Here is a 16,573-nt window from a genome sequence, read left to right on the forward strand (position 1 = left end):
ACATTACATTACATTACATTGCATTTGGCAGACGCTTTGATCCAAAGCGACTTACAATAGAGGACATAGGGACTGCAAATACACTTGCAAATACACGATGCACAGGAAATATACAGAACAGTAAGCTTGGGTTAGTGAGGGTTTTTTTTTTTTTTTTTTTTGGACAGAGACACACAAACGTACACACACACACACTGCATAGCCTAACTTGCTGCCAACCTGATCTGGGGCATCAGCGCAGTAAAAAGTCCTGAAAGAGGACTTTCAGGACTTATATGCAAAAGTCACTCACTTATACACATGGGACAGTTGTGTATATAATCCACAGTGTCATGCGCTTCCGCCGTGCTCCTCCGTGCCGATGACCCAGTTTGTTCCCACCTTCTTGGCCCGATCAGGTTCACATCCTCACCGGGAGAATTGCAAGATGCCGCCGGCCAGGCAGCCATGTTTACCTTTAATACACCTTTTTTCAATCTTTTAATACTATATACTATTCCAATCCGAGGCTGCAAAAAACATGTGGTTCTCCTGTGCGGGTCTGGACATAGAAGACCATACGGGTTCTCGCGCACCGAATGCAGAAAGAGAACAGAAATGTTGAATCCGCACACACGTTTGTGTTCTTCCACAGTGAGATCTTCCCCTATCTGGTGGTCGTGATCGGCCTGGAGAACGTCCTGGTCCTCACCAAGTCGGTGGTGTCCACCCCCGTCGACCTCGAGGTCAAACTCCGCATCGCTCAGGGTGAGAGAGGGCAGCACGGCTACTGTTCCAACACGTCCGCGCGACTTTGACCGTCGGCCGCCCCGTCGGATACATTTTTACGAGCGTACGTGTCTCTCGTTTGTGCGCCGCAGGCCTCAGTAATGAGAGCTGGTCTATCATGAAGAACATGGCCACTGAGCTCTGCATCATCCTCATCGGGTACTTCACCCTGGTGCCCGCCATCCAGGTAACTACTCTCATAAAGTACTTCCAAGAGTGAATATGTACCAGCCCTTACACAGTAGTACTTCGCGTATCTTCATGCACACACCAGGTGTGTGTGTTCATCACAATTTTTTCTTGTGTGCGTGTGTGTTTGCAGGAGTTCTGCCTGTTTGCTGTGGTGGGCCTGGTGTCGGACTTTTTCCTGCAGATGTTCTTCTTCACCACGGTTCTGTCCATTGACATCCGGCGCATGGAGGTGAGCACGGAGGTCCTCTTAGACGAGTCCTGTGCCAAAGCCGCTGGTTCACCGACGACCTTATTAAACTTCTTATTATCGTGTGCCCTGATTGGTCTCGTATCTAAATTGATTTTTGGACAAACAATGTTATTTTCTCCGCCTTGATGAAAAGCGATCATGATACTTTTGGATTGCATCACCTGGAACGTTTTGTTCTGATCCTGTCCGACTGACTTAGGCGGCACCACCGTTTCAGCCAATTCCGAGTCCCTTGGCTGGAGTTGTTTTGTTGCTGTTTTTTTTTTTTCATTGTTGTCATCGATGGGCTCTAGATGTTTGCAGAGATTTTTTTTTTGCATCTGTTGTCACGGCAACGAGACAACCCTGCACGTGACACGGTTACCGATGTCCCTCTCCCACGCAGCTGGCTGACCTGAACCGCCGCCTCCCGGCCGAAGCAGGCCTGCCGCCGCCCAAGCCGGGCCCGCTGCGCCCCCGCGAGGCACCCCCTCCGCCGCGCCCCTCCCCACACACCATCACCCTGCAGGCGCCGGCCTTCCGGAACCTGCGGCTTCCCAAGAGGCTGCGCGTGGTCTACTTCCTGGCTCGCACCCGGCTGGCGCAGAGGATCATCATGGTGAGAGTGCGTCCCGACGACTGTCCCGGCCGAGGGGGCTTTAAAACGAGCGCCCCGTCTTCCCCCGCAGGTCGGCACGGTGATCTGGATCGGCATCCTTGTCTACACCGACCCGGCCGGGCTGCGCACCTACCTGACGGCCCAGGTGTCTGAGCAGAGCCCGCTGGGGGACCCGGCGGGCGGAGGTCTACACCCGCACTTGGGCGTAGCTCCCGTCTTCCGCAGCGGCGACCCCACCGGCACCCTCGGCGTCCACCCACCGCCCGCTCCCACCCCCTTACCCGAGAACACGTCCCAGGGCAGCCACGGGCCAGCGGCCGCAGGGCTCCTCCCACAGCCGCCGCCCGCCGTGCCCCAGATCGCCTGGGGGGCCGAAGACGAGGAGGGGTGGAGGCGGCTCTCCTTCAGGCACTGGCCCTCGCTCTTTGGCTACTACAACATCACTCTGGCCAAGAGGTAAAAAGGGGAAGCGCACTGAGAAGGGGGAAGCATAAAGGTGGTCGGAAGTATCAAAGTATGTTTTCTTTTCTTTTTGGTGTATCGTGGACATTTGTCCTCTTCTCCACACCTCATTGCTGTGGACTGTTTATCCTCTTTATCTCCACACCCTGTAGCCTCACCCTTACACTTGGGTTCCTCCCGTTCACACACTTATTCTGTCTTGCTGCAGCTGGCCTTCATCTCCCTCCTTTCCAGAGCATACCGACACCTCTAGATTTTTCTCCACCTGCTCCTTGCTCTCACTAGAGATTGCAATGTCATCTGTAAGCATCACGGTCCATGGAGATTCCCATCTAACCTAATCTCTCCGCCTGTCTCTCACCCCTACAACAAGAGGGGGTTCATAGCGGACCCTCTGATGTAGTCCCACCTCCAACTTGAACTTTTCCCTCACACACCACCACTCTCACAGCTGGCATACATGTCTTGCACCAGTGTGACATACTTTGTCCGCTGATCCAGACTTTAAAGTTCATGACCGTTTAAAAAACCCATTGCAGGTACATCAGCATCCTCCCTGTTATTCCCGTCACGTTACACCTGAGCCCCCAGGACGCCATTGAAACCCGCCACCCGCAGGACACCCGCCACCCTCCGCCACCCATCCCCAAAGTGGCAGCCGACCTGCAGACAGACCTCACCCTCTACAAGTGAGTAGTAGTTTTGCCTCGTCGTCTACCGGCTGCTTTGCCTTCGCAGAGGTCGGGGGAGTTTTTCATTTCATTAAACTTCACTTACTGGCTACACACTTAATGCTATAATGTGTCGCTATACGGAACCAGCACACTTTTGCTACACATTATGGAGCGAATGCCAGTCCTCATTTTAAAACCATCCAACCGTCCCGTACTGGCTTAGAATCACTCTTCCGATGCCTTGTCCGTCAATATTATATATTAATAAGTCTCTTGTTGGAAAACTCACAAGTCAGGGTTCCACTGGATTTGTCACCAAATCGACTGCCTGACTGTTTCTAGAACTTTTTGGAGTGAAACTCTTTACAGGGAAGTTGGTTTCTGAGTCTGCCCACTTGCTGTGTCCAACCTTGCTCTTGTCTCTCGGTGTCCTGTCATCAGAGACAGATTACCCACGGGTCAGGGTCGCGACCTTGACAGCGGCCGATCCTCCGAGCGTCCCTGACACGCAGCCGGAGATAAAGGCGGTGTGCGCCGTCAGACGTTATCAATGTGTAATTTGAAGCGCTATTTCGCCCGTTATCACGGCACTATATCAGAAACACAGCTGCGCGCTCAAATATCCAGCTGATGTCACGGTGAATTTGTGATCGGTGCAGTGAGGGAGGAGCTGTCAGGGAAAAAGGAATAGCGCCAAGGTCTTGAAACAATCCCAGAGTTCTCTTCGCTGCTTTGGAAACTGCAGGGAGTCGCTGAGTCGGTCTTGTAGTTTGCAGGAATCCGGACAGAGACCGACCTTTTGTTTGGGGAAAAAAGACGAGGGGGATTTCGAGACTTTTTAAGCTCTCGGCCGTCTTTTTATCGCAGCCATGCCGTCCCATTTCCGCGCTGACACATTTCCTTGCACTGGCAGAGAGAGAGGGTGTGTGAGTGTGTGTGTGTGTGTGTGTGTGAGCCTGCATTTCAGGTGGCGCTGGTCGCACGAACGCAGCAGGTTTTCTTTCATCACTCCAATGCCACATTCCTCCGGGAGGAGAGGGAGCGCGAAGCTGCGCAGGGGGTCACCGAGGTCATGCTGCTGGAACAAATGGTTTCCAGGAATTATACAGAGTTTGCATTAGCGAAAAAGTCGCTGTCAAGTCAATATGTTTTGCAAATCACATTTGCCTCCAAGTGGAATTTGAGTCTATTGATATTAAAGTATTGAAATGCAAAGTAAACGTTGCTTTAGCCGAGGTGTCAGCTTGTCGTGGCACGTTTCCACATGATAACAGCAATAATAAAAACCCAATAATCATATATATTACTTTATAATACAATAACTTTTAGGGATGAGGAGTGATAGCTGCAGTGCAGTGGAGCAAGTGATCGTTCTTCCCCCTTGTCATTTTATTTAACTGATAAATCGTCCCCACACTTTTCCAAAGACCCCTAGTTTGTTATTCTATCCCTGCTGTGTGGTTTACACCCTTAACAGGAAGTCACACACTGTACATGAGTATGCACGTCACTCACCCACGCTGACATAGTGGTAAAATAAATGTAGGACAGGGGTCGTCAACCTTTGGCGCTAAAAGAGCCGCCTGGATCCGTTTCGCACAGAAAAGAAAACACCAGGAGGCACGAAACCCTTTTAGCGTCTAAAGTGAAGCTAACACTGCATATATCTTCTTTTCCCCCTTTATGCTTTGCATGAAAAATACTATGCTGGGTTGCCGTCATGAAATCAATGAACTGCTACAGAGAAAATGCAAGACTATTTCTGCATGCAGCACAAACATTTTGAACTCCAAAAAAAAAGGAGCGTGTTGAATGTTAGGTTCAACTGAAATACTCAATGTCTATATTAGTTATCTCCTGGCAGCCAATTTAAATTGTGTCTGTATGCCCTCATTGTTTTATCATGTGCACTGCAAAAAAAAAAAAAAAAAGTTAACTTATTAAAATTAAATAGGCAATTAAAAACACTCATTTTTTAGACCCCCAATCGAGGACATAGAACCTTTTACAGTACAGCGTTTTAATTCAAAAATTATACCACTAAGCTGCTTGCTAATTTCAGTTGATTTCAGCGGAGCAGATCCTTTGACATTTTATTATATCTTTATTTCACTTCCGGGCAGATGGCTTTCCTTTTCGTCAGAAGCGTCAGACTTATGCTTGAGAACCTTAAAGAAGGACAAGAAGTTTACAAAAACCAAAACAAACGAAAGAAATGAATTCAGCACAATCCAATATGGCGCACACCCGGTGACGATGTATTCATCCGTGAAATTTGTTTTAACGTTGGCAGTGGTGTTTATGGGAAAACAAATTAGAATAGAATATTCCTTAATTCATCCCGAAGTCGGGAAATTTTATTTCACACAGCTCAAAGTGGATAGCGCAGCAACAATAGTTTGTAATTTGCGGCGGTAAGATGTATAAATATCAAAAATAGTAAAAAACATAAACAATATATAATCAGTACAAACAAGCACAAAGGTGGCAGCTGGCAGCGTACAGCAATGCTTCTGCCAGCAACACCTATGGGTTTAATGGATGAATGAAGGAATGAACTCGTGAATCAAAGAATGAACGAAAAGAAATCTCTCCTCCACGCACGTTCGAGCGTTTGGGTCGGAGGGGTTTGTCACTGAAGGAGCTGCTCGGTGTTGCAATGATGTTCTGCATGGGCTGGAAGATCTCGTCCATCATAGGCAATAGCTTTGCTACTGTTTTCCTCTCTGCCACCACCTTTCACTGACTCCCCAGGACAGAGCTGGCCTTCTTCAGCAGTTTGTCCAGTCTGTTCCTGTCAGCCTACCCGTTTACCAATGGGTACGGCCTGATTTGGCCTTTCCTGTACAGAGCATTAGTATTGCTTGACCAATCCAGGTTGTTGTTCAGGAGAACACCAGGTACTTCTAGGAGACCGCCCTGTTAATGTCCATCCCCTGGTTGTACACCAGTGCTGGGGCGTTCCAGGGGAAATCCACATGTACCTGGTTTTCCTATGTTTAATGGGAGGCTGTTCTGCAGGCATCAGTCCACCCTATCCAAAATCAGCTCCCCGTATTCCCTTTTATTGTCGTCCTTGACAATTCCGTCGATGGCAAAGTCGTTGGAGAACTTCTGCCGGAAGTTGGCAGTGAACAGAGTGAACGAGAAGGGGGCCAAGGCCTCTGCTGCACACCGCCATGTCTGTTCTTTGACCTCCCATACTGCAGGCTGTTAGCGAGATAGTCCGAGATCCACTTTGCGAGGTCATTGTCAATACCTGTGAGCTGCAGCTTGTACCTCAGTAGAAGGGCCTGGATGGTGTCCAAGACACTAGAGAAGTCTAAGAATGTGATCCTCACAGTGAGAAAGCTGCAGGAGGTAAACAGTTGCATCATTCAAGCTGAGGCCAAGCCTCAGGCGAACTGTCGCAGGTTCATCGACGGTCTCATAGATGGGTCAGTACCAGCCGCTCCAGTGTCTTCATGAGGTGCAATACCTACACCACCGGCCTGTAGCTGTCGACTTCACCTTTGGCACCGTACAAGATGTTTCGGAACTCTTTCCTTCTTTAGGTTAAAGACTTTAGAAGCCTGGGCCCAATGTCACCCGGACCCACTGGATTTCAAACCTTGATCCTCCTAAGCTCTTTTGCCATCTATTCTTATCCTTTTCGTGCTGTTGTCTCTGTTCTTTTTTATGTCTCCTATTTATATCTATTGTTCAATGTCTTTCGCTTCCTGTCCTCTGCCTGTGCGGGTGTGACACACAAATTTATCTCATCTATTATCACCCTGTCAGTAGTGAGGGACACTCCTCGACCTGGCCGAGAGTCAGAAGGTAGCTGGAAATGTGAATGCAGGAGTGTGGGATGTGGGGCAGTGGGAGTGGGGTAAGACTGGGTGGGTTATGTGTCTGAGCAAACCCGTCGAAGAACCGGTTCAGACCATTCACCCGACCCCGACCCCCCTCAGCCTGGGAGTCTGGTGGTGGTCTAGAGGTCTTTCCGGAGTCCCACTAACGTCGCTCCGCTGCAGCAGGTCCTCTGCATTCACCTTCAGTTCCTCCTTGTTTCCTGACATTAAGATCCTCTTGTTCCCCTTTAGGAAGTCCTTTATGTCAGGGTTAATCCAGGGTTAGTTGTTCGAGAAGCAGCATACCATCCTGGTGGGTAGAAGATGCAGAAGATGATGTCCACAGAGACAGTGTCTGTCTCCCCATGCAGTTGTTGCCAAAGTGTCCCTCAGATGGTCTTTGGAATCCTCAGACCATCTCCTCAGTACCCTTCTGGTTCACACACAAACCGGAGACGAACCAGGTTGTGGTATGGAATGGTGAATAATGCTTAACTATAGCCCTTTTTGCCACTGTAGGAACTTTTTCAGAAACTAGCTGGTATTTTCATTTGTTTGGACAGCAGAGGACCCAGATGACAGCAGAGTCGGCCCTTCCTCAGAGGCAGGGTCTCTTTACGGTTCCGTAGGTACTTGTTTACCAGATTGCACCTTTGGCGGGCCATTTCGTAAAAAGGATTGTGTTTTTAAAAACGATCGCCTGTCACTGGATTTGCAAATGCCAAAGCGCGAATGGTTCGGCCCGTTCCCTCTTAAAATTGCAGAATTTCATAGGCCGCTTTTAGTTTTAGCAGTGAACATAGAAAGAAGCGGTTCCGTCCAATCGGGGCTCCCACCGCTGGACGAGTGTCCATCGGCAAACCGAAAGTGAAAGTAAAAAGTAAACTCTGACTGATGTAGCGACAGCTTGCCGGCACAAAGGGCCACAAACCACAAACAGGCAGTTCATGGGCTGGGCTGCCGAGGGAGGGATCCTCCACGTCTTTGCTATTTAATGTGAAGGAACAGTTTCTGATTTCTGCTTTGACAAGAATTAGCCATGACCCGGATGTCTTGAGAACCTCTGCGCATATTTGTGACTTGTTACCGTTGATTTGTGAAATGCTCCTTTTGTCCACCGTCACATTAGCGATCTGTTGACCGTTAATCCCTTAATAATAACAATAAATTGCTGTCGAATTCTCCTCTGGTTTGGGTTTTATTTTGCACTGAGTGCTTTTCCCGCCTTTTCTTGCCACTGCCGCCACCAAAGTCAAAATGAGCAACTTTTTTTCATGGAATGGTGAAGTAACATTTTGTCTGAAATTGTTGACTTTTTTTTCCCCCTTCATCTTCTGAAATAAACAAGAAGAAGATTTTGATAAGAATTAGCCAAGACTTGGATGACTGCAAACCTCCACGGATATTTGGGACTTGTTTGTGGTGGTTTGTGAAACGCTCCTTTTGTCCGCTGTCACATTAGCGATCTGCTCATAATAATAATAATAATAAGGTGCTGTCGAATTCTTCTTTGCCGCCGCCATCCAAGTCAAAATGAGCAACTATTTTTCATTCAATGGTGAAATGTTTCCGTTGCGCACGTTAACAGGAACCCTGTTTGTGTGTCCGCAGGGTGGCAGCTCTGGGTCTGGCCGCCGGCGTGCTGCTGGTCCTCCTGCTCTTCTGCCTCTACAGGGTCCTTTGCCCCCGAAACTACGGGCAGAACGGTGTCGCCCACGGACGCCGGCGTCGGGGCGACCTGCCCTGCGACGATTACGGATACTCGCCCCCCGTCAGCGAGATCTCGCCGTTGCTGCTGAGGGGACACAGCATGGTGAGACGCCAACTCAAACCAACGTGGAGAACGTGTTATTGTTGAAATATATGCATGTTTTGAGTTAAAGTAAGAAGCGGACTGTGATTTTATGTAGTCGGTTGCATTCGGCAGGCCATTTTTCACCTTTTTGGGAAGTCTTGGAAATGTCGAACATTAAGGAAAAGTTTTTTTTCTTTTTAGATTGTAGTCGTATTACAAACATGCAATCAAAAATGAAAGAAGGAGTGCATGTTTGTTGGTTCCTCAGTCCTCAGGTGCATAAGTTTGTGAAGAGAAAAGTCTATTCTTTCGGTTTACATCTACAAACAGAGAAAGTTAAGAGGGGAAAGCAAGCCAACAGTCTCAAACTAACATTGCGCTCACGTATCGGATCAAAAGAAACAGATCAGACAAAGAAGTATAATAGAATTTGAGCGCATTTTGTTTTGATTTTTGTGGTCGTAGTCTTGCAATTGTGTTTTTTGTACAGTAAACTTCCTCAACCCTCTGTTTCCATTGAGCCACTGCAGGAGGGCATGTGGCTTCAGCCAGGAGATTGCGAGCATCCTCTTAGCGCTTAATAGAAGGACTCTTAGTAACTTTGTCCTGTTGATACGTAATCTTGTTTTTTTTTTTTTCCTGAGACAAACAAGATGGCACCACAGTATTCTGCTCCAATAGTTTTGGGACAGTACCAAAATCTGGGATCTCCCACCTGTCCACTGGTTAGGCAGGTTACCAAATTTGGATTTGACAAAGGAGAGTTTACACAATATTATCTCAACTTTCCTGTCATGCTCACTCCTGTTTTCCCTCCGGAGTTATAGCATTTCTGTACAATTTTCATTTTTTTTTGTTCAACATCACCACTCTTGTTGGTTTGTTAGTATTCCTTGTAGAAACCCATTAATTGTTAGCAAGAAAATTGTTTCTGTACTTGAGGGTGTGTTCGTCCCATTCCTGGTGTTTGCGCAGCACTTCTTGCAGCAGTCACGAGCCAGGAGGTTTTATATTCATGTCGGAGTTGTTCAAAGTGCATCCGGTTTCCTGCATCAAATGTAGGCCTCGTTTTCCTGAGATATCCACGCAAGTGTCGATCAGAGCTGACCTGTCCAATAACATTTTTCCAAATGCAGTCAGTTGGGGGCCTCTAATGGCAAAGACTGGGACTCTGAAAACAGCCTCTGCGAGACTCGTACTTCATAGCAGACGAATTTGGATCACCCGTCTTCTTGTTTGCCAAATGAGATTCCCTTTTTTTTTCCCTTGTTTTGATAAATCAAGGAGAGAGTCTACAGAGATGCTTTTAGTCAGAGAGGCCAGATTGAGATGGTTTTTGACAAACATGCCAAAGTTGCCAGGCGGGAGATGTCAAAGAAAACCAGAGGAGATTTCTGGATCGAGTGACTTGAGGTCAGATGGAGGAAGTTGAATTGCTGTAGTGAACCCTTGAAGGGAGCGGTCTCAAGTCTTTAGGTAAATGAGCTGCTTGTTATAAAGCATTGACGTTTATTTTATAGAGTGATTCAAGCTTGAAACACAGGAAATTATAATCAAACTTTTTATGTGTATACATTAACCTTAATGCAGTTTTTAAGTACACCTTATTTACAGTAATGTGCACCTTCATGTACTTTAAGGGAACGAAGGACATTGAGTTTCGGGACGCTCTAAACTGACTTGTTTAAACTAATTCAAGCTGTTGTGCATTTTGGAGAGTCTGTCAAGAGACGCTGTGGGTTTGAAAACTAAAGCAAAATTAAAGTTGAACTGTTTTGCTGTCAGCGTTCTTTTGTCAGAGTTCAGAAGAAGAGGCTTGCCGTGAGTCATCGGTGATATAATCGGCTCGTAGCCGAGAAGGCGGGGGTGCGGTATCGCGCGTTATATCTAGTGCAAGAAGAAGTGCGGTCACTTTTACTGATAAAGAAGCACCCTGGAAAAGCTGTGGCGCTATGGCTGCCACGCGGGAGGCGTTAACATAGAAAAGCGCGGTTACGAAATAGCTTTGCATAAGCCGCCGTGAAGAGGAGGCCCCCCAGATTTTTGGTACCATGAGGTCTGGATGTTTTCCTCCGTTGACGAAAGGGAGCGCACAGTACGCAAACCCGGACGCTTCTGGAAAGACAGTGTCGAACCTTGTCTCGCGAGTAGCGGATCACGTGTTCTCCATGGAGCTCCCGCTGGCTTGTATGTTTTTGCGGAACCAGTGTTTGCTCACACTGATGTCTGCATGCCGTCGCGGGTCTGTCATTTTTTTTCTTTCCGAAAATGTATTGGCCACAGCTCCGTTTTTTGTAATTCATACGCAGAGATGCCGTCACCTTTTTGCGTGCAACGCCAAGCTTAAGATAAGATAAACGTTATTGATCGCCATAGGGGAAATTCCTTTGTCACAGCAGAGTAACAGTTATAATGTCGAGAAAATAAATATAAGTAGAGAGAGAGTTAGAAGACAGCAAGACATCCACGAATAAATAGACAGCAGCAACAACATCAGGGACAACAGACTGGAACGGTAAGGATGAAAAATACCCAACCAGAACTAAATGAGAATATGAATAGAGTGACAATAGCAATGACAGGAATAAAAAAAGTAAACAAAAATAGGCAGGAATGCGTTCCGGCCGGGACGAACGAGGATAAAAAAGACAGCAGAGCCAGGGCATGACGTTGTGGTAGCACAGATGCACCTCAGGCCGGTCAGAGTTGTGTGGCGTCCAAACTGCTGTTGCTCAGTCTGATTGGCCGTGGGCACAAAGGAGCGTCTGAAGGGTTTAGTTCTGGACCAGGGTGGGAAGGATTACATTACATGACATGACATTACAATCATTTGGCAGAGGCTTTTATCCAAAGCGACTTCCAAAAAGTACAATTCAGATTGTCCAAGACAGCTGCCAGTTTGTCCTTCGATCTCCCCACTGCCACCGATTGAAGATGTTCCAGGTTCAGTCCCACCTCCAAGCGGGCTTTCCTCCCTATCTTGTTGAGCCTGTTGACCTCACCAGTCCAACTTCTTGTTAATGTGGACCCCAAGGTACTTGTAGGAGTCCACTATCTCCACCTCTTCACCCCGGATGGTGATTGGTACCCGTCTCCTCCGATTCTTCCGGAAGTCCACAACCACCACCTTGGTCTTGGACATGTTGAGTAGGAGGTGGTTCTGGTTGCTCCACTCAACAAAACTCGTGATCGGCCCTCCGTACTCCTCCTCCTCGTCATCGTTGACGCATTCAACGATGGGAGAGTCATCAGAGAACTTCTGGAGGTGGCTGGAACCGGAGTTGGAGCTGGAGTTTAGTCACTATTCAGTATTTTCTGTTTCTGTACCCCGTTTTCTTATTTCTTTCCTCCATCAGTGTTTTACGTCCTGCTGGTTCCACCGGTTTGAAGATCCTTGTCGCTCTATAAATACCAAATGTGATCGTAAAGATTGATTTTCGAAGAATCCCTTAAGTACTGTGTCAAGGAGCACAGGTGCTCAGGACCACCCATCACTTTGGACTAACTGTTTTCATGAGTCCAATTGAAGTCTTGTAAAAATGGAATATTTGCACCAGCAACAGGTCAAAGGGTTACAAGGAGGATGCTGGTCATCTGAGAACAGCCTGCTGGAGACAGTGGACTTGAGGAGGAGCCCAGCTATGCTGCCTCCATGCTGTGGGTTTTCTGGCATCCAGGGACCTGAAGTGGTAATCGAACGCAGATTTTGCGGTTGTGAAGGTCAAACGGAGGATGTGGTGTCCTAGAGTTTGATCTTAGTTTGTGCGGGTCATAGCCGAGTGAGATCGGAGTTTGAATTCCAGTCATGTTTAGAAAAAGTGAGTAAAACTCTGGAAGCGTGGAATAGCTTTTGCTTCTAGACATGCAAATGGATTTTGTGGACCGCACCCAAAAATGCACTTTTTGGTTTGTTCGTCAAAACTGTTCATTATACCACTCTTGAAGATTGCTCTTTTAACCATGGACTACTAGGGCTTTCCCACATATTATTTAGATGTGTGGAAATTGGACTCTTGGATCCATGGGACTTTTTGCCGGTAGTGCCTTTTAATTGCTGCAGTGCGCAAAGGTATCTGTACTTGTAAGATCACCATCTGATGGACAGAAGAAAAGCTGAAAAGGCATTTCGTCCGTTGTTTTCCTGGTTTTAGCCGCTATTTCAGTGAACTGACGACAACGAGCCGACCACATATTTTGGTTTCTGTTCCAAGTACGAACTAGATATTTCTTTGGAGCACAAACGTACCTGAGTTGTCTTTCGTGCCGTTGCAGGACATTGAGTGTTTGGCCAGCGACGGGATGCTCCTCGCCAGCTGCTGCCTGGCCGGACAGATCCGGGTTTGGGACGCTCAGACCGGAGACTGTCTGACCGTCATTCCCAACAGAGGGTGAGAGGCCCGACCTGTCGATTTCTTGCCGCGGACGTGATTTGTTTATTTCAGCGGCTGCGCTTTTGTCCGCTCAGGATGACGAGGAGCAACAGCGGATGCTGGGAGCAGAGGGACGGCTGGGACGCTTCCGCCAGCGAGCACGAAGGCGGCGAAGGCTTCTCCGAGGACGAAGGCTACCCGCTTCGACGCCGAACCTCTCGGCCCGCCCTCTTCACCGACCAGCCCGACCTCACTCCCCTCATCGACACGGACTTCACGTCGCGGCCCCCGGGCCAGTCGCCGCTCCCGCCTCGGACGGGCTTTGACTTTGGGGGGCTGGTGGAACGCGCCTACACGGAGCACGAACCCCCGTCCCCTTGTGTGTACTCTTTGGCCGCTTCCTCCTCTCCCCCGGCCGGCACCCGGCGCGACCTCCAGAGGCGGCCCGGCTCGGGGGAAGCCGCGCCCCCTCCGACTCTCACGGAAGAGGCCGGTTCGGTGTGGGCGGTGGAGCTGAGGGGCAACCTCATCGCCGCGGGGAGGAGCAGCGGCAAGCTGGAGGTCAGCGGCCCGACGGGACCGACGTAGGAATAAGTCGAGGCGCTGCTCCGAATTAAAGCTGTAGACCGTCTGTGTTGCAGTTGTGGGACGCAGCAGAGGGGCGTTTACGGTGCAGCAGCGAAGACAGCGCCTCGGGAATCACAGCCCTGGCCTTCCTCAACAACAGGTACAGAGAGCTCTTGATAGTTTCCCCGCGTGGAAGGAAGCAACTTTTCTTGGACTTGTTTATCGTGTCCCTCAGGATCGTGGCCGCTCGCCTGGACGGGTCGCTGGACTTTTTCTCCGTGGAGACAAATAAACCCGCAGGACTGCTGCAATACAGGGGTAGGTGCGGCGCGAGAGGCGGACGCGATTATCGTTTTCTCTTCTTCATGGCGAGCGTCTTCCCGCAGGACCACCGGGCCGAGGGTTACTGTCCGCGGCTCCGTGTTACAGTAGCGAGGACCTCATCTCCTGCCAGCTGACCAGGTCTGTCCAGTGCGCTCACCACAAGCCCATCACCGTGCTGAGGGCAGCGGCTGGACGGGTGGTGACCGGCAGCCAGGATCACACCGTCAGGGTGAGCGGATGACAAGACCTACCTATTGGGCATCTGGATGAAAACTGAACCCATCGTAGCCGTCAAGGTGGATTCGACACCGCTGAGAACTTGGGTTTTGTCGGTTCATCTTGGAGCTGAAACCAGTAAGCAAGGATGAAAGATGTTTTAGAGACAGCCATTATGGAAGGCGACAGGTGAGAGTGGCAGCAAGAAGTGATGGTCAATAAAGTAACTTTGGTTTGCCGAGGTCACTGCTCAGTATTCTCTTCATCCTACTGGAAGTGCTGCGGAAGGACAGGTGAGGTTATCAGTCCTGAGGATAATCAAGTTTTTGCTTGATGACGTAGGATTTTCAGTGAGGAACGTCACATTTGTGACGCCAGTCAACATGTAGCTTCCATCCACGGTTTGCTGGTAGTTTTCTTGCAGAGGGAAACTAAGGGAAACCTTGGGGCAAACTGGGGCAAATTATTTGGCTCAGGGGCCTCATTGACTTTTAAAATTTGACAGATGGGCCGGGTCAGCACAAGATACAATATATACAAAAATAAATAAATAAAAAAAAACACATTTGTTTGACATTTGCTTGCATTTCATGCACAAATCAGTTTTTCCCTTGTAGCTTCACGTCCACCTCATTTATGTGTGTCAGCAATTCCACAGTAAAGGCTAAATCACAAAGCCAGTCTGTGTCATAAAAATAAAGCTCCAAAAATAAAATAATCTCCTGTTTGAGGTCCCACATTCATTGTTCCAATCATTCAATCAAGTATGAATTCTGTTCCAGTATTTGGTGGGCCGGATTAAAAAGACCAACGGGCCGGACGTGGCCCGCCGGCCGTAGTTTGCCGAACCATGCCTTCGTGGACGGGTCCAGAATGTTTGCATGAAATTACAATAAAGATGTTAATAAGCCAGATTTTTGACCGCCTGGTCCCTTCCTAGGAGTGGTGAACCCAAGGGAAGGAGGAGCACCTGTGTCCAATTGTTATTCTTCGTTGTCCCACCGACAGACTTAGCAAGATCACAAAATGAACCTATTGAAGTCCAGCGGCACCCGATGGAGCATCTCCAACATGCTCCTGTTTACAACTATCCTTAGCTGATCACGTGTAAACTTCAGGCGTTGCTACTAGTACACCTCAGGGCCACAAAGTTTTACACATTGTGATCTCCATGTGGACCCCTGTCTCCACATGGACTAAACACTGAACTGTAATGCCACCACGCAGATCTACCGTCTGGAGGACAGCTGCTGCCTCTTCACCTTGCAGGCTCACTCGGGAGGAATCACAGCACTTTACGTGGATCAGGTCAGTACCTCGCGTTGTCGCACGCGCCCGTCTCAGGGAATCTCATCACCTCACACGCTTTCCTCTCTTAGACCATGGTCCTGGCCAGCGGCGCTCAGGACGGAGCCGTCTGCCTCTGGGACCTCCTCACGGGCAGCAGGGTCAGCCACGTCTACGCTCACCGCGGAGACGTGACCTCGCTGGTGTGCACCGCCTCCTGCATCATCAGCTCGGGACTGGACGACCTCATCTGCGTGTGGGACCGCAGCACGCCCATCAAGCTCTACTCCATCCAACAGGTGGGTCCCGCAAAAAAAAACGCCGCGAAACAAACCTCCGGCCGCCTCGCTCACCGTCGCTTCCCATCCGCAGGAGGTCGGCTGCGGCGCCAGCCTCGGGGTCATCTCCGAGTCCCTGCTGGTGACGGGCGGCCAGGGCTGCGTCTCCTTCTGGGACCTCCACTTTGGCGACCTGCTGCAGACCGTATACCTGGGCCCCGGCGGCGACGGCCAGGGGGTTCGCCGGCTGCTCGTCCTCGACAACGCCGCCATCGTGTGTGACTTTGGCAGCGAGCTCAGCCTCGTCTACGTCCCCTCCGTCTTGGAGAAACTGGACTAGGCAAACTGCTGGAAGCCCTCCGTGCTGCTCGCCCGTCGGATTCTAAACAATGATCCAAGGACAAAAGGGGCGTTTTTTTTTTTTTAAATCTAGAAACTTATTGCTTTTCTATCTAGAAACCTATTTATTACAGACTACACTTCCTCCAGTCAGTAGAACTAACAACCTCCTAATCCGACAAGCGCTAAATGCCCATGCTCCTCCCGAGAGAGAGACCCTGAACCTCCAAACCGGTCCCCTGGCACTGCTCCCTCGCGTAGAACCGAATGTGACAAGCTTCTTCACCACAATAGAAAGGGAGGATTGAAAGGACAGACAAGAATCTAAATGCACCACTAATCACACACGGATTTAAAAGTCTATGCTTCAGAAAACCAGGCTGCTGAACTCGCCTGCAACAGCAGCTGCGGCTCTTCCCCGCTCACAACCTCAACGTAAAGCTCCCGGGAATTCCGACACCGCATTCTGAGACCTTTAACATTCTGTAGGTCGAACAAAACTAAAAGTCACCCACCTTCATCGCAAGGCCGTTTTGTCAATTAAACTTTCATGGAACAAAAGCCAGGAAGCTTGGGAGTCTTTCTACTAATTTTTGGAATAAATAATCTTTGATACAAAG

The 16,573-nt window shown here is 49.1% G+C and overlaps 1 protein-coding gene across 2 annotated transcripts in view; it reads left to right on the forward strand.

Annotated features, from left to right (window-relative positions):
- scap (SREBF chaperone) overlaps positions 1 to 16,572 on the forward strand; it is a 32,755-nt gene extending 16,183 nt beyond the window's left edge. For both annotated transcript variants that reach the window (XM_086153828.1, XM_086153827.1), the window contains exons 9-23: positions 635 to 747; positions 861 to 955; positions 1,091 to 1,189; positions 1,596 to 1,808; positions 1,879 to 2,264; positions 2,810 to 2,959; positions 8,389 to 8,590; positions 12,845 to 12,960; positions 13,038 to 13,503; positions 13,584 to 13,669; positions 13,745 to 13,827; positions 13,896 to 14,062; positions 15,277 to 15,357; positions 15,429 to 15,635; positions 15,709 to 16,572. In XM_086153828.1, coding sequence (XP_086009954.1) covers positions 635 to 747; positions 861 to 955; positions 1,091 to 1,189; positions 1,596 to 1,808; positions 1,879 to 2,264; positions 2,810 to 2,959; positions 8,389 to 8,590; positions 12,845 to 12,960; positions 13,038 to 13,503; positions 13,584 to 13,669; positions 13,745 to 13,827; positions 13,896 to 14,062; positions 15,277 to 15,357; positions 15,429 to 15,635; positions 15,709 to 15,954 — 2,710 coding nt within the window. In that variant the 3' untranslated portion in view covers positions 15,955 to 16,572. The remainder of the gene's footprint in view (positions 1 to 634; positions 748 to 860; positions 956 to 1,090; positions 1,190 to 1,595; positions 1,809 to 1,878; positions 2,265 to 2,809; positions 2,960 to 8,388; positions 8,591 to 12,844; positions 12,961 to 13,037; positions 13,504 to 13,583; positions 13,670 to 13,744; positions 13,828 to 13,895; positions 14,063 to 15,276; positions 15,358 to 15,428; positions 15,636 to 15,708) is intronic.
- Position 16,573: the final 1 nt, after the last annotated feature.

This window comes from Fistularia commersonii, chromosome 10 (genome assembly GCF_037954325.1).
Source record: "Fistularia commersonii isolate RoL2024-O1a breed Wild chromosome 10, RoL_Fcom_v1.0, whole genome shotgun sequence".
Lineage (NCBI taxonomy): Eukaryota > Metazoa > Chordata > Actinopteri > Syngnathiformes > Fistulariidae > Fistularia > Fistularia commersonii.